Source organism: Panthera tigris, chromosome C1 (genome assembly GCF_018350195.1).
Source record: "Panthera tigris isolate Pti1 chromosome C1, P.tigris_Pti1_mat1.1, whole genome shotgun sequence".
Lineage (NCBI taxonomy): Eukaryota > Metazoa > Chordata > Mammalia > Carnivora > Felidae > Panthera > Panthera tigris.
In genome coordinates this window covers 150,370,106-150,394,814 of record NC_056667.1, presented here as the reverse complement: position 1 = coordinate 150,394,814, position 24,709 = coordinate 150,370,106, and the positions used below count along the sequence as shown (strand labels likewise).

The 24,709-nt window shown below is 35.7% G+C and overlaps 1 protein-coding gene across 3 annotated transcripts in view; it reads left to right on the top strand.

Moving 5' to 3' along the window:
- KCNH7 (potassium voltage-gated channel subfamily H member 7) overlaps window positions 1-24,709 on the top strand; it is a 154,686-nt gene that overhangs the window by 97,188 nt on the left and 32,789 nt on the right. For all 3 annotated transcript variants that reach the window (XM_015535883.2, XM_042994571.1, XM_042994572.1), the window contains 2 exons: window positions 5,296-5,495; window positions 23,881-24,133. In XM_015535883.2, coding sequence (XP_015391369.2) covers window positions 5,296-5,495; window positions 23,881-24,133 — 453 coding nt within the window. The remainder of the gene's footprint in view (window positions 1-5,295; window positions 5,496-23,880; window positions 24,134-24,709) is intronic.

Below are 24,709 nucleotides of genomic sequence, written 5' to 3'. Positions count from 1 at the left end.
CACCACAACAACAACAACAACAAAAAAAAACAAGCTTATGGATCCAGAGAATAGATTGGTGGTTACCAGAGACTGGGGTGAGGAGTAGGTAAAATGGGTGAAAAGAATCAAAGTACAAATTTCTGGTTATTAAAATAAATAAAAAATAAATAAAAAAACAAATAGGGATGTAATGTACAGCATGGTGACTATAGTTAATAATACTATATTGTACATTTGAAACTTGCTAGAAGAGTAGATCTTTTTTTTTATTTTTTTAAACTAACATTTATAAACTTCCAAAAAATTTTTTTTAATGTTTATTTATTTTTGAGAGAGAGGGAGAGACAGAGCGTGAACGGGGCTGGGGGGGCGGGGAGCAGAGAGATAGGGAGACAGAATCAGAAGCAGGCTCCAGGCTCTGAGCTGTCAGCAGAGAGCCGGACATGGGCTCGAACTCACAAGCCGCGAGATCATGACCTGAGCCAAAGTTGGACACCTAACCGACTGAGCCACCCAGGCACCGCTAAACTACCAAAAAAAAATTTAGGCTACTTTTTAATGTTTATTTATTTATTTTGAGAAAAAGGGAGGGAGGGGCAGAGACAGATGGAGAGAGAGAGAGAGAGAGAGAGAATGAATCATAAGCAGGCTCTGTGCTGTCAACACAGAGCCTGATGTGGGGCTCTAACCCACGAAGCTGTGAGATCATGACCTGAGCCTAAACCAGAAGTTGGATGCTTAACCGACTGAGCCATCAGGTGCCCCTAAAAAAGTAGATCTTAAAAGTTCTCGTCACTGTGGTGATGGATATTAAGTAGACTTATTTTGGTGATCATTTCTCACTGTATACAAATATCAAATCATTACTTTGTACTTCTGAAACTAATATAATGCTATATGTCAATCATATCTTAATAAAACAAAAAAATGAAGCTCAGAGCCAGAATTGACAGAAATGATGAAACTGGTAGACAATACCAAGCACTTTAACAAATGTGTATGTGGATTCCCTGAAAATGGGGGAGGGAACCAGAAAATAAAATGTATCAAAATGTGTAAGAGACAGCTAAAACAGTGCTCAGAGAGAAATGTGTACCTTTAAGTGTTTTTATTTTTTTTAAGTTTATTTATTTATTTAGAGACAGAGCATAAGTTGGGGGAACGGCAGAGAGAGGGAGAGAGAGAGAATCCCAAGCAGTCTCCACTCTCTGTGCTGAGCCCAATGTGGGGCTTAATCGATAACACGACTATGAGATCATGACTTGTGCTGAAATCAAGAATCAGACGTTCAACTGACTGAGTCTCCCAGGCACCCCTTAAGTGTTTATATTTTTAAAAAAAAAAGATCTAAAAATCAAAGATCTAAGCTTCTGTCTTAAGATCTAAAAATCAAGGATCTAATCTTCTATTTTAAGACAAGCAAATTAAACATATAAGTAGAAGAAATATCAGAGATAAGAGCAAAAGTTAATAAAATAGAAATCATACATGAGAGAAAATTAATGGTAGTATATTCTGGCTCTTTAAAAGATCAATAAAATTGATAAACCTCTTATTAGACTGGTAAGAGAGAAGACATAAGTTAACATGTCTTATATGAAAGAAAAGATCTTACTATCCATTATAAAGATATTAAAAGAATAATAAAATAAGATTATGAAATACTTTATAATAATAAATATGACAATTTAGATGTGATAGAAAAGCTCCATAGTGAAACAAATTACCAAAACTGAAACAAAAAGCCTGAGCCATACAATAAAATTTGATAAATTGTATTTCATCAAAATTGGTACCTCAGCTTTTCCAAGGACACTATTAAGAAAAGGAACAAATGATAGACTAGAAGAAAATACTCTCAATACTCAGACCTAAAAAAAAAAAAAGACTTGTATCTGGAATATATCAAGAATTCTTACAACTCTGTAATAAAGGACAACTCAATTTAAAAAGTAGCAAAAGATTTAAACACATTTCACAAAAGAAGATAAATTAATGGGCAATAAGTGCAGGAAAAGATGTCATTAGTCATCAGGAAATGCAAATGAAAACTCTAATGAGGTATTACATGGCCACTACAAGGTTAAAATGAAAGACTGGCAATACCAACTGTTGGTTTGGGAACAACTGATACTGTCACATATTGCTGGAGGGAGTATAAATTGACACAGGTTTGAGAAACAGTCGCGTGGTTTCTTATAAAGTTAAACATACCACACAATTCCACTCCTAGGTGTTTGAAAGGGAAATGGAAGTATATGCCCATACAAAGACTTGTACACAAATGTTCGCAGCAGTTTTACTCATAGTAACCAAAAATGAAACAATGAGCTTTCTGTCAACAGAAGAGATGAACTGAACTGGTAGAGCCATTGGATGGATACTGCACAGTGATTAAAAAAAAAAAGAAAAGAACATTTTAATGATTTATACAGCAACAGGATTAATTTCAAAAACATGCTGAACAAAAGAAGTCAACACAAATGAATGTATACATCATGACTCCATTTATATGAAAACCTAGGAAATGCAAACTAATCTTTAATGACATACATTGGAACTTAGTGGTTGTCTAGGTTCTGAAGTGAGTATGCAGGGCAGCCAACGAACACTGGGGAATCTTTTGGGGTGATGGAATGTTCTATATCTTGATTGTGTTTATAGCAGCGTATACATTGGTAAAAATTAATTGATCTGTGCCATTAACACCTATTTAATTTATTGTATGTAAATTACACACCGATAACATCTAATTTTTTAGGTTAAACTTTTTAAAAGTTTGTGTATTAGGTAGAAAACGTGTATTTGCTCTATCGGTACATTTCAGCTAATGTTTAATGGCCTACTAAATACATCCATTTGGTTAGCATATCAGATTTTAGGTGTGGTGTGCTGAAGGAAGTTTTAAGATACACCTGTTTTGTTTCTATAATATCCAAGCCTAAAACAAACCATCTGGTGAAATTGCAACTATCGAGGAAAGCTAAATAAAATATTGAGTTGAAGAGAGAAATGCCTTTATATAGTCTACCATCTTGCTTTTGACTCATATTTTGATTCATATTTGCCATCTTACTTTTGACTCGTATGCCAATTGTTAAGCATTAACCGAATAATGTATAAAGAATATAACTATGTTGTGCTTCTTTCTTGCTTACGGCTCCAGTTGCTCCTGAAAAAAAAATCAGAAAAAATAATTTGTGCCTTCATTACAACTTAAAAAGCCACCACATAGAATTGCCTAAGAGAAATACATGTTATTCATATATTAAACTACATGCTTTTAATCTAGATTTTGCCATTTTGGCAATGAATGGAAATACCTGTCTGTGACCCAGACTAATGTTTTGGTTCATTTTCATAGCAGTATGGAGATAAAGCCACAGTGTAGAAATGAAACCATAGTATGTATTACAAACAAATTAAGAATGCTTTCCCTGACCCACCTCCAAGTAGTTATGTGCTTTAAATAAAATAACTGGCATTGAGGGGCACCTGCGTGACTCACCTGGTTAAGCGTCCGACTTCAGCTCAGGTCATGATCTTACAGTCCTTGAGTTCGAGCCCTGCGTTGGGCTCTGTGCTGACAGCTCAGAGCCCGGAGCCTGCTTCAGATTCTGTGTCTCCCTCTCTTTCTGCCCCTCCCCTGCTCATGCTCTGTCTCTCTCTGTCTCAAAAATAAATAAAAACATTAAAAAAATTAAAAAAAAATAACTGGCATTGATTATGTCCCCCTGATTATATCAAATGAACTTAATGTGTGCTACCTGAGAAAATGATAGATACTTTGGAGACACAACAGCATGCATAAATATTTCTGACACTACAGTTAGGAAGAGTAAAATGCATTTTTCACAGGAATCTCCTTGGATCACAGGAATCAGTTTCAGGCAAGTATTGCTAACTCTCTTCTTAATCAACTACTCTTTTACTCAAATTAGGCACGAGTCTTTATCTTTGGAAGGTCCAATCTAAACAGCTTGTCTACCTTACTGAGAATTACTGTCCTTCACACATCCCAGGTCAGGCTCACTACAGATCTCCCCAACTTTCATCTCTAAATAGATAAAAACAAAGGGCCACTTCTTTCTCTATGGCATTCTCTGACTTGAGGTATCTATGGTATACAAGGCCATATGAACCAAGAGACAAAGATCAGATGGAAAATTAAGCAAATGACCAAGAAGATAAGTTGTTTTAAAATGCTTAACCCGAATTTGGTCAAAATCTACTTGAAAAATGATCAAGGGGTTTATAGAAGTAAAGGTCTGTAAAGTGTGTTGTGCTGGTGGGGGGCAGGTGGGGAATGTGTTTGTTGAATACAATTGAATCAAACACTGTGGTCATTTTTTACCACGTGCTCAGGATATTGCAGGCCCAGTGCCTTAAACATATGCTACCCTCTCTCTACGGTTCTGACACATGCCCAGAGATCAGAATACGGTCCATGTATCATGATTTGACTTTCTGTATAGAATATAGCACTGTTTTAGGATTATTGGAAACAATACAAACATAAAAGGGAAGAGAAGATACTCAAAGAACTTATGTTAAATCACAAAGATTTAGCCCGGAAAACACTTATTCTACATAAGTACTGGAATGTATAGCAAGGGTTCTCATTGCAGTTCTTTCTTCTCACAGACAAAAGGGAAATGTATATTCTATTTTTTTCTACAAAAATAAAATGATGTCCTCATACTCAAGCCTGAGATATGTTTCTCATGTCAAAATACTGTAAAACTGAATTTTAATAGGTTAAAAATCATATACAAATAAATAAGGAAAGTATGAGTTCCTTAAAACAATGTATCATTCCTTAGCAAAACCAAAGTATTCAAAATAATCTTGAGATTTATAATAGATTTTTAATATTAAAAGGTTAGGTTTGAGTCTGAGAGGCAGAGATGTCACAGGTTAAAAATAAACATTTTAATCCAGCTCCAGAAAACATATCTGTGGTAACTCTGTGACATATATCCTTATTACATTACAAAGAAAATGTTTATTTTAAAGGCATTTTATCTCTGTAGTCAATATTCCAGATCATAGGTTGATAATGTAAACAATCTGAGTTTATATTCTAATTTAGAATCCATGGTGAATTTGGAGACTTTTCCTCTCCAGGTTTATTATCAAATTTATAAAATTTATAATATTGGCTTCACTTAATTTTTTTTCCCCATTGGCCAGTGATAAATCTTTACAACTGGATTGAGATCATAAAAAAATCTACAAACTTGAGATTCTGACAAGATATAAAAATGCCCAAGTGCAGTCTTCCCCTATAACTTTGTTTTTTATCCAATCCAGCACTAATGTATGCAAGCATTTTTGGAAATGTATCTGCAATTATCCAAAGACTATACTCGGGAACTGCCAGGTACCACATGCAGATGCTTCGAGTAAAAGAGTTCATTCGCTTTCACCAAATCCCCAACCCTCTGAGGCAACGGCTTGAAGAATATTTCCAGCATGCATGGACATACACCAATGGCATTGACATGAACATGGTATGTATTTCTGTTTTCCAAAATGGAAGTACTTCAGGCATTATAGCTACAGTTCAAATGGGAAAGCCAGTCTCACCAGCTTTGAACCCCTTGCTTTTGTTTTCCTCTCGGATGTTTATTTTCTCCCCTGGAGATAGTCTCTCATTCTCAATTCATGGCATTGCATGGTGCTATATCTAGTTATACTGTGTGGCAAAGGCATTATAACATGATGCAAACTGATATAACTGTGTAGTAGAGTTCCCACTTCTGGTTAGGGAGAACATGATTAACACAGGCTTTGGGCTTTCAGCACTTGTCCTAGCTTCCAGCACCCAAAAAAATAGTTGGACCCATGTGTGTTAAGATTTGACAAGCAAATAGTAACAATCACTCTGATGCCCCCGAACAGAAATCCAAAGTTAACATTCCTTTAAAAAAAAACAGGACATTTTGAGGATTTGTGGGAGAGGTTAGGGAACTTCAGCATGCCATAAACATTTTATGATTGGAAGTTTCATATTTCTGTTAAGGACAAATTTTTCTATATTTACAATTAACTATGTGCCATTTTACTGTACCTGGTTTAATGCATCTTTCCTTTCAAGGAGGAAATATGGATTTCTTCATAACTTTTAAGCAAATTCAACATCAACAATCACTTTTCATAATTCCTCCCATGTCTATCAATGTTTAAAAATCAACATAATTAAGGACATCACCATGGCATAAAAAGCTCTTTTTATTATTAGGTGAATTGCACACATTCTCTTGACCTACCTGTATAGCTACAGAGACTGATTCCTACAGATAAATTATGTGACACGCCCAAATTCTATGGCATATCACAGATCTATTAGGAAAGATTAAAAATATGATGGCCTCCCATCTGTCAACTCCTCCAGTGGGCAAGGACCCTGTTGCTAAGAATTCTTCAGAAAATCAAACCACTCACATTTAATGACATGAACAGCATAATACAATTTTTGCATAAGTGAGCCTATCCAATTTAATTTGACATTTTTTATTTGACTGGTAATATTCTGACAAAAAAGCAAAGGTTCAAAATTAGCAGTCAAAGGGCAGAAGGCATTGCAAATGTTGCCCAATTTGAAAGCCATGTAAGGATAAGCAGATTAAAGCCAAATGTGATGTATTTGACTGAGAAGTAAGGACATGCCGCTATAAAAATTTACATTTGATAAGCCAATCAATTAGTACATTTCATATAAAAGCATAACTGAATTCCATGAGTTATTTCTAATTATCCCAAAGTTACTTGAGAAAATTCATTTGATAAATTTATATCACTAAGATATAACTTAAATTTCATAAGAAAGCACCTACCAATTTATCACTTTCGATGCTTCCATCTGTATTATTGTTGAACAAAGATACCAGCATTCAGAAACTATTGGGGTTCTGTAACTCTGGGTTGGCTGAAGCAGTGTCAAGACTTTTTAATCAGAACACGTGTCACTCAATTTTGTTGTTCCATACTGCCAGATTATTTCACTAACAGTAATAAAACAATTATATATTGTACATCCCCTCTCCATATAACTAGTTTTGTGACCATTTTTGTGATAAAGTCTCTTTTTGACAACTATTTAGCTTTCATTGTTTGACTTTATTACCTATGAATATGGTTTATATACCACTTGCCTATTTACAATGTACTTATGAAAGATTTATCTCTTTCCTGTCTGCTTCACACCTTAATACATGGAATCACAACACCCACCGGTAAGAACAGGAGGTATTTATATCCAATTTAATTCTCGTGTAAATTGTGGAGAACACCCTTGTTATCTGTCAGGTTTAGAGCTTGTTAAGTGATTTCCAATGTTAGTTCTGATCTTTTTTGCATGATGTAGCAAAGGAAATACAAAGCAAGGACCTGGAGAAGATAACCTGGAAGAGGCCAAGTACAGAATAGAAATCCTTAAGTTTAACAAGAACTTGACCTCTAGTAATATTTATATACAGTTTCCCCCTCCCCACAAAAAGTCACTTATCTGCTCCTTCCTCCACTCTGATAAAGGTTATGGGTATACGGTTTGCATTAGATAATTGTCATAAAGAAAATGTCATTCTCTTTCATCATCCTCTATTTTCATGATGTAGGTGCTTTACTTTCCTTCCATCTGCATGCCTGTAATTACATGATCCTGGAGTGTGTAAGCTCGAAACCATGTGCCACTGAGTCTTGCATGTGGTTTTGAGAGCTTGACTTTGCACGAACTTCTTGTTTGTACACAGTGTCTACATTTCTCATCTTGTGACTGCAAAGTGAGTAAAAAAATCAAAGTGCAAGATAACTGAAAACTCAGCAAGTGGAAGATGCCTGCTTGTTACACACAATGTGCAAAAAAAAAACAAAGTTAGAGAAAAGTAACTGTACTCTTAGACTATTGAGAGGTTAAAAAAAAAGTAGATTTTTTTACCTCTAAAACCACATTCTTATAACCCCCGTGTCTTGTTAGTTTATTGTTAACCAAATAGTAATTTAATAATAATTTAAAGTGATTTAAATTTATGTATTGTGATACATAAAAGTACATCAAACTGTTGTATTTTACATCAGCATTTCACGTTATTTCATTTAAGCACAACCTTAGACATAGTTTCTCGTGAAACATTTCAGGTCATTTTTTTTTTTTTACTGTCCAACCATGTCAAAATGAGGTAAAAGTTTTCCAATTACATGTATTAACTGACTCAAAATTATTTTTCATAACCCAAAACATGGGATTCCTTGACAGAACTCAAAACATAGGAAATAGGCCTAAAATGTGCAGCCATATTTCTTATTCCCTGGATCTTTTGCTTTTTGTGAAATAGCTATTGTCACAATATTCCAGAACCAAAAGTATTCTGGGGAAATTTATGGGCTCCCTTTCAATGGAACCAAATGGTTCAGAGTACAAAAGGAAAAGAGTCAAGATAATGAAATTAAAGAAAGGATAGTGTTCTTTTGTATCTGATGTCAAGCTTAGGAATAATGGCAATTTTCTCAAAAATGTCTATAGGTCAATTCTGAAAAACTCTCTCCCTTCTACTCCTCCAAATTTGACCAGTTAGGAAGAGGAGATACTTTCTCAGATTAAGATTGAGAAAGGGTATCTCAAGGATTTTCCCAAATTGAAAGCTGTCCTCTGACCCAGTCTGACACTTTCTGACATTATCCCACATTGTCAAGAACTGAAAGTCAATCTAGAGTCAAATTTCTTCATATTACACACAAGGGCTTGGCCTTGTGACCAGGCTCTATACATCATCCTGGAGGGAGGGAAATAAATCATTCATGACAGAAACGACTTCATAATTTAAAATTATATTGACATGGAAGACAATCCTTTATGAACAACTGAGGAAGAATTTTATTTCTTATCTTAAAAATGCCCCCCCTAGTTATGCCTAATAATATAAAAAAATAAGAACAGGCATTCAGAAGACCTAAATACCAGCTCTTCAATTTGCCACTCATCTTGGACAAGTCACTTAACCTCTCTGTAATTTCATGAAACTTGTCATTGTCAAATGTTTTTAAAGCACCAGAACTCAAATATGCTAAACATATAGAACAATTATTATGGGAGATTTTCTGCTTAAAGATGGAGATTCAAACCTACCTGCTGCCTGCTCCCTTGCTATCTGTAGTGAGCTTCTGGTTCTCTTTTATGGTGAATTGTCAATGACAGAGAACAGAAGGGAACCATTTCAGGTAAACACTAGGACAGGAATTGAGTCCCATATGTGGGGAAGCACAAGAGAAAATTAAGGCAGGTAGTGTAGAAACAACTTTGTTTAATTTATTTTAAGAGGAAAGAGAGCAACTGACATTTTTTTTATCCTGAGGTATTAATGGAGAAATTTTTGAGAAAGAGACATAGAAAAGAGTTGGAATGAGAACCTAGGAAGAGGGATGAATGTTTCAGCAGGGTAGATAGACAAGTTTTCCTTAAAGACAGGCAGGTACAAAAAGAAAAAGGGTAAAGGCACTGACTTTGAGGAGAAAAGGAGTAAACTCAATGGTATTAGCACCACATGGTCCAATCTCCTTGGTTAAGCAGAGGGTAGATTAAGTCCTCAGAAAGAAGGAGGTATAAAATAGGAGAAGAGTTGAAGAAGCGGGGAGAACTTTTAGGGATCTCATTCAAGAGTCAACTGAGTAGGCTAAAAATGCTTAGAACCAAAATAGGACTCGGAGTGACAAATCATTCATTTATAATAGCCCAAACAAAGCCAATCAAAATGGAGAAGAGACTAATAAATAATAAGCATATTATTTAATAGAAATTCTTACTCCTTGGAGTTGATGTGATGTCTAAGAAGCATCTTAGTGAAAATCTGGTTTCCTTCAACGGCTCTTCTCCAGCTCCTCTGCTATCCCTCAGAGAATCATTTGTTAACTCTACCTATTGACCTTAAGTACTAACTACTACCTACCTACGACTACTACTGACTGCTGACTACTCTGTACTTAATTGTTAACTACAAACACTGATTATTTCTGCATCCATGATCTAACTCTACGCCATCAAATACTTTGTTGTACCTATTCTCTATGCTAACTGAAATGACTTCATCTATGCCAGGCCTTTATATAAATCTCCTCCACTCACAGTCTATTTTGATACACCATAGTGAAAGGTAATGATGAGCTCTTTCAGTCCTGTGCAAGTCAGCCGCTCATACAGAAACAGTCCTTGTGACATTAAACCCCATTGGAAATGTTAAGCAAAATATACAGAACAGCATGGCTTGTTTGTACCATATTGTTTTCATCCCCCTTTTAACTTTTTCTAAGGATCCTTTATGCAGCCAAGTTGATAAATAGGGTCAATGGAAAACCTTTGATTCTTTAGTCATAAAGTTTAAAAACATGATTAAAAATACGGTGGCCTCATATTTACCCCTCTAGCAGGCAAGGATTCTAGGAATTCTTCAGAGAAGAAAATCACTTACATTTAAAGATACCAATAGCACAACACAATTTTCACATCGGTGTATAGTTTGCATTGATGTTTTTTTTGTTTGACCGGTAATATTCTTAACAAAAAAGCATAGTTTCAAAACCAGCAGTCAGCCTGCAAAAAGCATTGCAGATATTGCCGAATTTGAAAAACATGTTGCTTCTCTACACAGACTAGCGAGTAAATTCATACATTTGAAAATGGGGCATGGAGACTGGCAAAAACCTGCATTGATTTTTTTTTTATATTTATTTATTTATTTTTTATTCTCAAGTTAGTTAACATACAGTATAGTCTTGGCTTCAGCAGTAAGTAGAATATAGTGATTCATCACTTACAACACCCAGGGCTCATCCCATCAGGACTGGTGAGACATCTTTTAGTTTTCTGTAAGGAAATACCTAGGTACTATTTAAGAGCTGTATTAAAATAGCTGCCTACAATGTACTTTAGAAGATGTTTTCATCTGCATGCTGATTAGTTAACAGAAACTGCCTGGCTCTACAGAAACTATGTAGGCAGCAAAGTTTCTCGCTAGCAAGAAATCTCCTAGCACACGTGCTTGCCTAGTGTAGCCAGTACCTGAAACATATGTGCTTTAGAAAGGGCAAGGTGCATGTCTTTCCTATTTTTTACCAAGCTACTTACTCTAAAGTCTCAAAAATAGCACACAGAGCAGCAAGTACCATCTGGAGCCCCCTGACATGCACAATAGCAGACTTCAGACAGGCATCTGGTATTTTCGTGTCCCAAATGGTATGTGCCCCATCATGTTTCACAAATGATTATGGTCACTTCATCCTTGTCTCCAACCGTTATCAAGAAGGACTTATTTACGGCTGGCACCATGCTGCTTCTGTGCAAAGGGAGCTCTTAACAGTGGGATTTTATTTTCGGTGGTTCCTGAACCACGGGAAATGACAGCGTGGCCTGGGGCTTTACGCATGAAAAAACAGTCATTGCAAAAACACCACACTGAGGCAGTGAACATATTGCAGTTCTTCCGTTCATTAGTAATGTTCTTCTCCCAACAATAGGATAGTGGAAATGATGTGTCCAATTTTTTTTAGCTCTTTGAAATAATGGTACTATTCAAACAGGACTCTAGAGTGCAACTTCTCCTGCTGGAACATGTGATGCGTTTCCAAACACTTTCTCTGGAGTCCTACAAGCACAGGAGTAATTCAAACTCCATTCAGTTTGAGATCACTTAGTATTCAACACAGATTTAGCCTATAATTTAAAAAAATACAGAAAGACATCAAAATTTAGCTTTCGAACATTCTGTAAATATGACTTTAAGTCCCTTTTAATTCAAATATCAGAGTAATTCAGCATTTATCAAACTTAATGAAATCAAGCCATTCACAATTTCTCACAAAATAAAGTCCAGTATTTTCTTTAGTGGGAGAATTATCTGAGACATTGCAGGAACCTGGACATTTATATTGAAATGCATGTGTAAAAAAAAAAGAAAAGAAAGAAAGAAATGGATATGTAAATAGTCCACCCACTATGTCAGAGTTTAGGTGTGTTTTTTTTTAATTTATTTTTTTAATATACATCCAAACAGATGTCAGAGTTTTTTTACATCAGTTTTTAGGGGTAAAAACAAACAAGAGTAAGTTCATCCAGTTCAATTGTTCTTATAGTCTTAAGGCAGTAGTACTTAAGGAATTGACATATTTTTTAATTGTTTTCTTGGTTTAGACATTATGCTATCCGTGTGGATGAGTGTGAGTGGAAAAAATATATAATCCTTGCCTCTTTTATAGCAGATGTTCCTTAAAAACCTCTTTTTGTTTGCATCTTGGGGCTCCTGTTGGTCAGGTGGGTCACCCCCAGAAGTCTACACTCAATTTAAGAACTGATAAGAATCATTCTTATTCAGGCTCCAGCACCTAAGATAGTACATTTTCATACTCTGGAGCTGTGCTAAATCATTTATATAAGTGCTGCAGTTCATTTTTTTCCCACTCCACTGGAATCTTCTTAGATCACAATGCTTTACACCACCATAGAACTGAAACATATCAGTAGTTAGAAACACTTACCAGGGTGAGAAGATAAGTCAAAGGTTCATTCTGTGTAGGTATAATTCTTGTATTTGAATCATAGAGCTCCATTTCTACTAGCCCTCATCTTGGTTTTGTTTTTTGTTTTTGTTTTGGTTTTTGTTTTTGTTTTGGTTTTGGTTTTGGTTTGGTTTGGTTTATGTATTTATTTTGAGAGAGAGAGAGTGCACACAAGCAGAGGAGGGACAGGGAGAGAGGAAAGAGATAGAATCCCAGGCAGCCTCTGCGCCATGAGCGCAGAGCTGGTCGCAGGGCTCCATCTCAGGACCTGTGAGATTATGACCTGAGCCAAAACCAAGAGGGACGCTCACCCAACAGAGCCACACAGGCGCCCCACCCTCAGCTTGTTCTAACAGTGGAATCACTATGTGTGGATGCCAGGAAATTGGGGTGTTAGTCGTATTTTAAGATGGGCACTTTAGCCCAGAATCTGACTCTAATTTTGTCTGCTTCGTCAATGACCAGTGCTTCATATTGAACAATAGACACAAAACACTGAGGTCACAGCATTATAATAAAGCACGTATGGTTAATCAAGATGTTTCCCTATAAATTACCTATATGCAGCATTTTTGTATAGTTTTTTGGTTACCTTTTTCTTATTTTATAAGAAATCTCTGTGAATTATAGATAATAATGTTTTGTCTGTCATCTATATTGCAATTTGTTTCTAATCTCTTTTCAATATATTGATTTTTTTTAAAATATCTTTCAGATGTAAAAATGTTTTTTTAAAAAAAATTCTTTTAAATATGGTCCAGTTAGTCAACATATATAGTTCAGAGATCTTGTCCTGATTTTCAAAGGTCCTATGAAACATATGGATTATACAAGTAGTGTCCCAGATTTACTTGTAAATTTTGTTGTGTGATTAGAAAGAAAATTCTGTATTCTGTTTGAAATGTAGCTTTGTAGATTATTTTCTTTATCTGAATAGAAGGTAGAATGTAAATAAGTCATTATTTTTCTGTTGATTCAAAATACCATCTTATTTAAACATTAAATTGTCAGATATAATTGGTATATGTACCTTTACTTTCAAATTGGCTCTATTTGTTCATTCCTATGGCAATATAATAATTTGTACCTAGTGACTTTATACTATGCTTTAATATCTGACAAAGTAGGTCAACCCTAACTAATCTTGTTTTTCTTATTTTCCCTGGCTACTTGAGAGTTCTTATTCTTCCAGATAAGATATATGACTGTTTTCATTCAATTACAACAAAGTCCACATTGACATTTGAGATAATCCAAAGATGAGATTGTCAGATCTGGCTAATGAGAGTCGGAAATTGTAACCAATATCAAGATTTACCAACAATGTCAAGAATGTATATAATTTGGGGCTCCTGGGTGGTTCAGTCAGTTGAGCGTCCATCTCTTGATTTCAGTTCAGATCATGATCTCACAGTTTGTGAGATTGAGCCCCACATCATGCTCTGTGCTGACAGTGCAGAGACTCTCTCTCTCAAAATACATAAATAAACATTAAAAAAAAAAAGAATGTATGGGGGCGCCTGGGTGGCTCAGTCAGTTAAGCCTCTGACTTCGGCTCAGGTCATGATCTCACGGTTCGTGGTTTCGAGCCCTGGGTCGGGCTCTGTGCTGACAGCTCAGAGACTGGAGCCAGCTTGGGATTCTGTGTCTCCCTCTCTTTCTGCCTGTCCCCCACGCCCACTCTGTCTCTCTTTCTCGCTCAAATATAAATAAACATTAAAAAAAAATTTTTAAGAAATTCTTATCTTTGCTATTAAATTTATTCTTCAACTTTGTACAGCATAGTCAGTTAAACAAATGACATATATTACACATTTCCATTTTTACCTGTGTATAGATAATAAGGAGTCAAACTATCTTCTTTACAGCAACCTAGTACATTCCCTACATTGTTTTGATAGGACTTTTTCTTAGTTTAATGTAATTTGGTTTGGTTTGGGGTTTTGGAGGATTTTCCTTGAGCATTTATGTTGGATATTCTAGATGTGCAGTCATATCAGCATCAAAAAGAAAGAAATTCATTCTCTCTTTTTAAATACTATGTATTACGATTTTTAGTTCACTAGATCTTCCGAAACAATTTTGAATAGTGATAGCTGACTTCAGTAAAAATAACTTCACCATTAAGACTAATACTTTTAAAATATCTTTGCATTCCTGAAATACACGCTACTTGGTCACTTATTTTTTATTCTTTTTTGATTCTGTTGGTTAGTAAATTATTTAGAATTTTACCTCTATTTTGATATGGCATACACTTATATGTTCTTTTAATGTTAGAAAGAAATTATCTGTAAAACCATGTGGTCCTGGAGGTTTTCATATAGGTCTTTAGTCACCATTTCAACTCTACTAGGTATTTATTTACTCTTTTTCTTCCTTGGCCAATATGGTAATGTTTGTTTTGTGAAGCATTCGTCCATTTCATCTAGGCTTTCAGAGTTGTAAAATGGCATGTAGGGTTCTCTTCTAACCCAGTCTTTTCTGTATCAGCAGGTACATCTGCCTTCTCTTTCCTAAACTTGTATGTTTTGTTCTCTCTACTTGCCTTTAGCAGGCTTTCAAAAGATTTATGAATTTCATTGGATGTTGTTCAAGGAACTAGCCTTTGCATTAATTTATACTTGCCACTATTCTTTTTATTTCCAGAGTTTGCCCTCATTAATTCCCCATTTTTTATTCCTTTGGATTGGTCTATTATTTTCAAGATTGTATTAAGGTCTTTTATTGTTGGAGTCTTTCTTCTGTAATACTGGAGGCATTAAGACTGTACATTTTCCTTTCAATGCAAGCTTTTCTGTGGTTGCATCGGTTTTGGTATGACTTGTTCTCCTTTTATTGCTTTCTGCATTATTTCTTCTTTGATCCAAAGGTTATCATAAAGTGTGGTTCTTAATAGCCATGTATTTCTGATTTTCTGGTCATGTTTTAATAATTTTTAAAACTTTTTGGACTATAGCCAGAGTTAATGGACTATATAACATTTCTACTTTTATAAATGTTTAAGCACGTACACTTAATGTAAAAACAATCTGTAGTTGCAATTTTTTTTTTTAACGTTTATTTATTTTTGGGACAGAGAGACAGAGCATGAATGGGGGAGGGGCAGAGAGAGATGGAGACACAGAATCGGAAGCAGGCTCCAGGCTCTGAGCCATCAGCCCAGAGCCCGACGCGGGGCTCGAATTCACAGACTGCGAGATCATGACCTGAGCCGAAGTCGGACGCTCAACCGACTGAGCCACCCAGGCGCCCCTGTAGTTGCAATTTTTAAGATGACTCATCTTTATTAAGTCTTTCCAAAGCATTTAGCTTTTTATTTTCATGGGGATGAAGGAAACTGCTCTCTTGTTTTACACATATTTTATTATTTTATGTGCAACATGATTAAGTTACGTGATTCCACTAACAAGTACAGCTGGCATAAATAGATTTCAGAACACGCACAGCTGGTTTAAAATTCAGTTGGCAGAAGTAGAAATGTGTAGGAACAATATCTAAAACATTTATTAGAGTGCCGGGGTAGCAAGAATCAATACATTTTACAGAAGAGGAATCAGATAGGTGGAGGAAGAGAACTTCTGCTATTTTGAGAGCTTCTCCTATTTTGTGAAAAGTTTGGTAGTTGCTGATGCAGTCATCACTTTTTCTAGGAAACAATTGGAATTGTTGTCTGACCCTAACCATTCGAAGGAACAAATACCCTAACTGGTACAGAGTGAAAATGACATGTATGCTACATTTCTATTCTTTGTTAATTATTGATAAAAACCAATAAATGAAATGAATGGGGAACGTTTTGTCACCACGTTAGACGCAACTTTAGAAATCCAGTGTAATGGACAGCTGTGGTAAGTCAAATAGTTGAAGGAACCCTAGACTAAGTCTGAAGTCTTAGTTCCTCCACAAATAAAATCCCTAATGCATTTATATTTAAGCTTTCACATATAAAAAATGAGGTAATCACCACTCTCTATGCTTTATATAAAGTTGAATCAAAACATTTGATTCTAAAATATTATCACATGAGAAAGGTTTCTGAAAACAAAACTAGGTTTAAGTTCAAGACAGCATATCAAGTACAGGGTGGTACTTAAATCACTCTTTTCATTACCTGGCAGACTGCACTCCCTTTTCCTTTCTTTGTGAGCAAGCTCAGGTCATTTACAATTCATCCATTTTGGAAGAAGTGTTTTCAAAGCATCCAATAGACCCCACTGTAATTTATTCTGTTAACGCCTGCCCTCGCTCCCTCTCTCAAGGAGTTGGGTTCAGGAGAAGGTCCTGCAATTGTTTCTCAGTATCCGGGTTCCTCCTGTTACCTTAAGAAAACCTAGTGGGTTCTGTGGGTTTCCCTTGAGATTTTACTGCATACATCTTAATGCACTTTAAAAAAAAAAATAAAATAAAAATAATCAGTCTTCTGCTGAGTCAGCAGAACTCCAGAATCTGGGTAACAAGGACATGGATGTAAAAGCAATAAATCCTTTCTGCCTACTCATCATTACCCACACTCCAACTCATCCTTGGCCCTGACTTAATCGGAGTCAGTTTAAAGTTGTCCTTCTGGAAGCAAAGACGCATCTCACATATCATGCTGTTAACTGAGAGAGGCAAGGAGAAGAAGCAGGAGGGAAAACTGTCATTTTTTAGGGAATCATTACTTGTATCAAAAGTGGTTCAGGATTTATGACATTGGTTTCCCTGTCTAGGTGTGGCAAGTTTCTGTTCTGTTCATGATTTTGTTTCTAAATGATGTAACCATGTGACAAATGTGGAAAAGTTACATTTTTAAAATTAGTTAATTTTCTCAAGGTTTATAAAGCCCCCTATCATGGATTGCAGGATACTTTGCTTTGCCAACAATCTGGCCAGATATGGTATCCTTATACAATAAAATAACTCCTTATTCTCATTAGTCACATGAAGGTAAAATAAGAAAGCAGATAGCAAAGCAGTTTGAGCTTCAGACCACAGCTGCATACACTTGAATGTTTATAACTCCTAAAACAATCCACTTTTCATGATCAGTGGGTAAACATGAAGTATTAAACATGTAATCTCCCAGGAAAGATGAAAAATAAATGTTTCCTATTCCTTAATGATAAACCATAACCGTAGCAATAACATGATCTGCGATGACCTCAAAATTAGGGAATGCATGAGTTTCTAGAAACAACAAAAGCAAGGTTCAGTATCTTGTAAGTGGTAAGGATTTATCAAATGCTGAATGCCCACATGGCAAACAGTGATTCTATCAGAATCAGAAAATGCTATAAAGTCTTAAGGGCAGAGATTTAAGATTTAATATATTGCCTGCATCATCTATTTGATAATCACACTTGAGGATTAGTGTTTTATTGGGAGTGCTAATTTGTGTTTTGATTAATCCTAATTTGTCAAGATCTAAGTGTATTTAATGAACCAGAGAAGCTCCTCAGAAAATTTCCTAATATGAGTTATCATAGTTACCAAACTTGTTCATAAGATTAATTTGCTGTTTAGGGGAATCATTTGACACAGACTGTCTTCTTCAATGGTGCCCTTTTCAGCCTGCCTTTAGGAATGTTCCTCTCTGCAGCTATGCTAAGTGAAACAAATAAAAATGCATTCATTACAACATAAACCAACTTTCCAATATTATCTGGATAGAGGATATCTATAAGAAAATAGATTGTGATTCTTTCCAGAGCACATAGAGGGTTTAAAACACTATAGATGGTGTTTGGAGAACATCTTCATAAAAAAAACTCCATTGTTGATTTCTTCTAACAGAACTTAGAAAATATACCCACCATAAAAGAGCATTTGGCAGTCCAGCCTAAGAAACAGCAAACATTGAATCATGTATCTTAAATTTGAGGAAGGAATAATAGAGTATATTGTGAATATTTAACTTAATTTGAAAATCTTTACCTGTCAGCATCCAGGTAAAAGTTGATTGAGGAACTAACAACATTTCTTTCTTGCAACCTCTACCTTCCTTTAATCACATAGGGGTGAGGCCAGGACCGTGGAGACTCACAGAATAAAGGGAAGCCTTAAACTTTTGGGTGGGGAAGAGAATGTGGCTTTAAGACTATAAGTCACCTGCCCTACCCACCAGACATATAGTTACTGTTAGAAGACAAACTTGTATTGAAGTATGATTACAAGAGAACTTTTTCCAGAGCAAAATCCAATAGACAGCAGTCCCTCACCCTGAAGGATGATATAATAGTTTCATATAAAAGACAATAATAATCATCTTAATTAATATTCATTAATATCTGTTCTCTTAGACTCCACTGACAGAAGCCCTGGACACATTTTTCTAGTTATAATCTGTCATAGACTTGAGCCAAACTTGTTTTTCACTAAAACCCCAATACATAAATTAGGTACTATAATTGTTTTTATTGACCTAAGTATAAAAGTTTAATTTAAGATCTGCTTACTAAAAAGAAAATGAGACTAATGTCATTTTGATGGGCACATTCATATCAAATCAGAAATTGCAGGTTTATATTAACCTCAGCCTCCATTCCTTTCTAAATTTTGTATTCATTGCTCAGTATGGAAGAAATTTGACTTCACACACTGCATAATTGCAAATATTAACAGTATGGTAGTATTTATTCCATTAGGTGTGTGTCAGCAAATTCACATTTGAGAGAAGTTTAGTGTAAAGTTAAATACTCCTGAATTAATATTCAATCATGTTTGATAGGTGCTTACAATGGAATAGTTATTTCCATTTTTGCTCTTTGTTTGATTCTTCAGAGTTTTAGTTTGATTTGATCATGCTATGGTATTTTGTAATTGTTGGGTTATCCTTGTTTGAATGCCCTTAAACTTTGGGTCCTTTGATACTAAACTATGGGTTGATTGCTTTTAACAATCACAGAAAGCACTTCCAAGTCAAAAGAATGAATGTCTCATTTGTCTTACATAATTTGAGGATCCCAAAGAGTTTTATTCACATAAAGTGAAGTAAAGGGGAGATAACCTTACATTTGTAAAATATTCAAGTGACCTTATACCATAAAAAAGACATGAGATTTTTATTAGCCTTGAAAAAATTTTCTGGAGCATCAGAAAGTTTAAAAAATCCCTCATAACTGCAAATATTAGAAAAGTTAAATGAGAGCTTTTCGTTCACCTTAAATTAACTAACTGTATTTTGAGGGTTCATTTGAACAACCATTGGTATTATAAATGTCTATTATAAATGTCCAAATGTGTGCTATAAATGTTCATGCAGAGCAAACAATGGGAAATTCTGATTTTATATATATCTATATATATATTTTTAATCTGGGCACTTAAATCTGGGCTTTAGGTAAATTTTCAGGGATATTTTCAGAACATGTTTTTTGTTGTTGTTTTGTTTGTTTTGTGTGTGTGTGTGTGTGTGTGTGTGTGTGTGTGTGTGTTTTCATAGTTATGCTTCTATACCCAGTAGAGTGCCTGGTACAGGGTAGATACTTATTACATATTTGCTGAGAGTGAGAGCTACTTTTCCAAGCTGCAGGCCATGAACTTGATTCTCTGTGATGTTCCTTGGTCTTTGAAATCTAATTAACTCAATAAATAATGACTCAAGATACACAGTGAAAGGTGCTGTGTACCCTCAGAGCTTCAGAACTTGACAGAGAAGGTTATATTGCGTGGAGTAGAAATAATTTTAACAATCACAAAGCCAGCTTGTGTCTTAGTTTGTACCTGTGTGTTTGACATAGCTACCCTTTACTACCAGATCTTCTAGGCCTGGTAAAAATGCCAATATTTGAGTGTTAAATGAGGAAGTTCTGTGTCAGGGAATTTAGCAGAGGAACTAAAACTGACAAATAAAAGTACAATGAATCAGTAGGAAGTAAGGAAGGGAACACTGCTGGGACCAATGGAAATGGGTGTCTCCGATGACTACTATTTAAACCTACCCCATTCTCCTCACTCTTTCCAGTGTTCTTCTACCTCTATTTCTCTACTGTTTCTGTCTTTTAACTCTGCTTTTATAAAGTCTCTTTACTTAGGCATGCCCAGATTCATACATAAGCTGCTGACTTATGTATGACATTTAAATCTCTGGGCTAGTAAGACATTCAATTACTAAATATTAACTTCTATGGAATTTTACTTGAGTGATCTACATAATTGACTTAAGAAAATCAAGAAAGTCAGTGAAGGACTAACCCCACAGGACAATTCCTTAATCTGGACAAGTCCTTCATGCTAACAGGTGTGTATCTTCTCTGTGGACAAGCAAAGACTTCTCCATGAAACTCTATGGTACCTCCAACTTGAGACCAGTCTTTCCAGTGGGTGTCACATCTGATAGGATAAATGCTAGGAAAATGACACTTAACAAGGACACTTGAGAAGAGAGTAGAATGATGTTGAAAGACTTTCCCAAGAGCCTTTCATGGTCTTCTGAGTGTTTCTAAGAATATCGGAATTCCAATAACATTTTTATATTAATTTAGTAAATGCCTACTTTCAAAAAGAATTTAAGAACACTCACAGTGAAAACCTAAGTGCAAGTAAGCCAAAACATTTAACACAAGTCAGAAACAGGAAACAGAAGTTAGAAAGAGGAGAGAAAAAAAGAAGTCTTAAACTCTGTTGAGACAATGGAACACAAAAGTTAGTGGTGAATTTTCTATTCACCAGAGACCAAGGAGAATACATCAGATGTTGCATATCTCAATTTCTGGCTAAAGATAATTTACCAGCTCTTCAGGAACAACAAATATGTATGACAAAAAAGAGTCGGAAATAAACGGTCTATGGCACATCTACAATGGATAGGATGATTTACATACATTATCACATTTAATCGTGAGCACAACCCTGTGAGGTAGATATTATTAATTATTTTTACAATTGAAGAAACTGAATCTCAAGAAAATTGAATTGAATCGACCAAAGTCCCAACTAGTAAGTGATGGAACTAGAACTTCAGCTCATGCCTGTCTGATTCCAGAGCGCATCTAATGTGCTCAGAGAAATGAGTAGTCCCTATGTCTATCTTATCTGCACCTTCCAATTCAAAGCATGCATACACACCTGTGTACACGTGTGCACGCACACACACATGCACAGTTTTTCCTTTTATAAGCAAGCTATACTCAGAAAGTGTAATGGAGGAACTTCAGGAAAATGCCAGAAATAGCAGCTATAAGCTCAATAATCTCATTCCAACTATTATAGTAGAAGTGCTAGTTCCCCATTTATGTGAAATATAAAATGTCTTTTTGTGCCTTATTATAAATAAGCGAAATCTTAGGAGAAAAATAATCATGTCTAACTTGTTAACTTGGTGTGAGGCCCTTTACATTTTTACCTGGTTGGGGACATCTGAGAATCATGCCAAGACCACAACAATGGGCTTCAGGGAGGAAAAGTGTGCAGGAAGACCAGTGAACTGGGGTTTTTCCTACTGTAACACCTCCAAATAAAGTGGTCCCATTTCAGAAAACAGTATACAAACATCACTCAATTCTAGTCTGGCATAACTTGCCAAAGAATCCCATGTAGGAGGGATCGGTGATGTACCAGAGGGTTGGCTCTAGGAGAGGAGCTGGGTTGTGTAGGATCTGACAAAGAGTGCAGAAAAATCCACTAGCCTCCCAAAGCAAAAATGGGCAAAGACTAGGCAAGTTATCATTTTGGAGAGGTCTTCCGTCCATGCAGGAAATCTGGCAGAAGTCCAGTCGTGTAGACAAAGTCTGAAAGGGAGAGTTAAGAACAGAGGTTCAGATGAGTGCCCAGGAACTCAGAGGAGGGCTCATTTCTTTCAGGTCTGAGCCAGGTAATACAGAAACTTCGGGACAAATGTCTGAATTCCTACAGATATTTGGAGCTGGGTAAGCGGTATCTAGCAATTGGCACACTATGCATTGGTAACTTACAGCAATTTTCAAAATTGTAAAAGCTCTTATTCTCTGGCAAAGAAGCACAGATAGATCAAGTGACTTGCACAAGTGTCAACCTGTGGCAAATTCATGACCAGAACTCATGTTCTGTGAGTTGTCTTCTAAAACACCCTTGACCCATTTCTATGGGTGACGTTACCATGAAGGAAACAAGATTGCAGATAGTGGCTGCCATGTTTTAGGTCTCTCATTGATCCGTTTGTATGATACCACAATTGGTCTGACCAATTGCATCACACAGTGGTCCTACAGATGCAGTAGACCTGTGGCTGCTTTAACATGTAAAATAGAAATAAGTGTAAGGTAACTCAAATATGATCTAAGTTGAAGTTCTCCTATGGACCATATACATTTCAATTATCTGTACAAATGATTCATGATTATTTTTAGCTTTATCGGACAGCAATAGCAAGGTTGACCCAAAGGTTAGGAAATCCTAAAATTGCATTATTAGGTACTATGTGCTGCCTCCTCCCTCTACTCCAAAGCATATTTAAATGGATTTATTTTTAATGACAGAGGAAAGTCAACATGAGAATTAAAATCTAGATACAACACCCAAGATAACTAAGACACACAAAGAGAAGTAAGAGTTGAGTGTCTTTGGCCCATATCCTGGGGATTTTTATAAAATAATATTCAATTTTATTCCGTTTAAACTGAGTAGCACTTGTCACAAGTTATTATTTAATTTCTTCTACAAGTTTTAAATCAGTTACTGAATAAGTTGTCAAAACTACTAGTAGTGCTGTTAGAAGCTTTATGTTTGCATCGTAAACTCTGGCACGATTTCCATTTCTGAAAACAGAACTATACTTTTAAAGTATGTTTGCTGTTATCCTTCCCTTTCTCTATTTTCAGTGCTTATCAAAATATTTAGTATTAATAGTGTGCATATGAAACATAAATATTCCACGTACTGTTAGCTAAGAGCACTCTCTTGTATATGACATTTACAAATGCCATGGCTATTTCAGGATCATTATTTTTACTAATTATAATTAAAATGTATACCAGAGATAGCAATCCAAATTGACTTGAGATTCCTTCAAAAGGTTGTCTTCCTAGCTGTACCGCCTCTCATTAGTTATGTCTTATTAATTGTCACATTGCATTATATATGTGCACAGTATGATGCTACCTCACATAATTCAGGGAATGAGAAGCAGTGTGAAACATCGGCATCACATTTTAATGAGACAGCATTTGTGTTGAGTCTGAATGCCTGCAGTTAATTCAGAGAACAAGTATTTGAGTTAAAATTCTGACATGTTTAGCAAACCAAGTATTCATTAAGGTTGGCGAGGTAGAAGCATTGTAAGAACTCGTGTGACAATGACTACACCTGCAGTTCTGGGAGCAAGAAATATACTTTATTTCAAGTGGATGTACCCTGTGCACTGGTAGTATGAAACTCTTTATGTTTTTTCTTCAGGTCCTAAAGGGTTTCCCAGAATGTTTACAAGCTGATATTTGTCTACACCTCAACCAGACTTTGCTGCAAAACTGCAAAGCCTTTCGGGGGGCAAGTAAAGGTTGCCTTAGAGCTTTGGCAATGAAGTTCAAGACCACCCATGCACCTCCAGGAGACACCCTGGTTCACTGTGGGGATGTTCTCACTGCACTTTATTTCTTATCCAGAGGCTCCATCGAAATCCTCAAAGATGACATTGTGGTAGCTATTCTGGGTGAGTGTTTTAGAACTGGATGGTGACAGATTCAGTTGTTAGCTGGTGCATTGTGTACTTTAAAATGATAGAAAAAAAGGATTGATCTGGTTTTTTATGAGTACTATTTAAGACTGATAGTAATTTTAAAGCTTTATTTAAAATTCAATTCAAATCAAATTGACCTTGCAGAAAATACGTTTTCTTGACTATCTCACTTTTCCTCCAATGTGTAAACACTTCCATGACTCTCTTTAGTTCTTGGAAGCTACTTAAACATCAGAACCCAAATGTATGAAAATAGTCAGCATTTTGCTTTTCATGTTGGATGGCCTTGGATTCATTTCGGATCCCTTAACACCTTAAATAAAATGTGTCCATTGTGGGTTACTTGCTAGCATGTGCCAATGCCTTGTCATGAACTGTGTCTATGTATTGATAGGTTCCATCTATATGCTCTGCACTTTTACTTGCTGTGTCCCACCAAATGGAATTATATAGTCCTTACCTGTGAACTATGACCTATGAACTATGAGTTATGAACTTAGCATCCAGGGATAAAGGTGTTGAGGAAATTAAAATTACCAGTTAATTAAA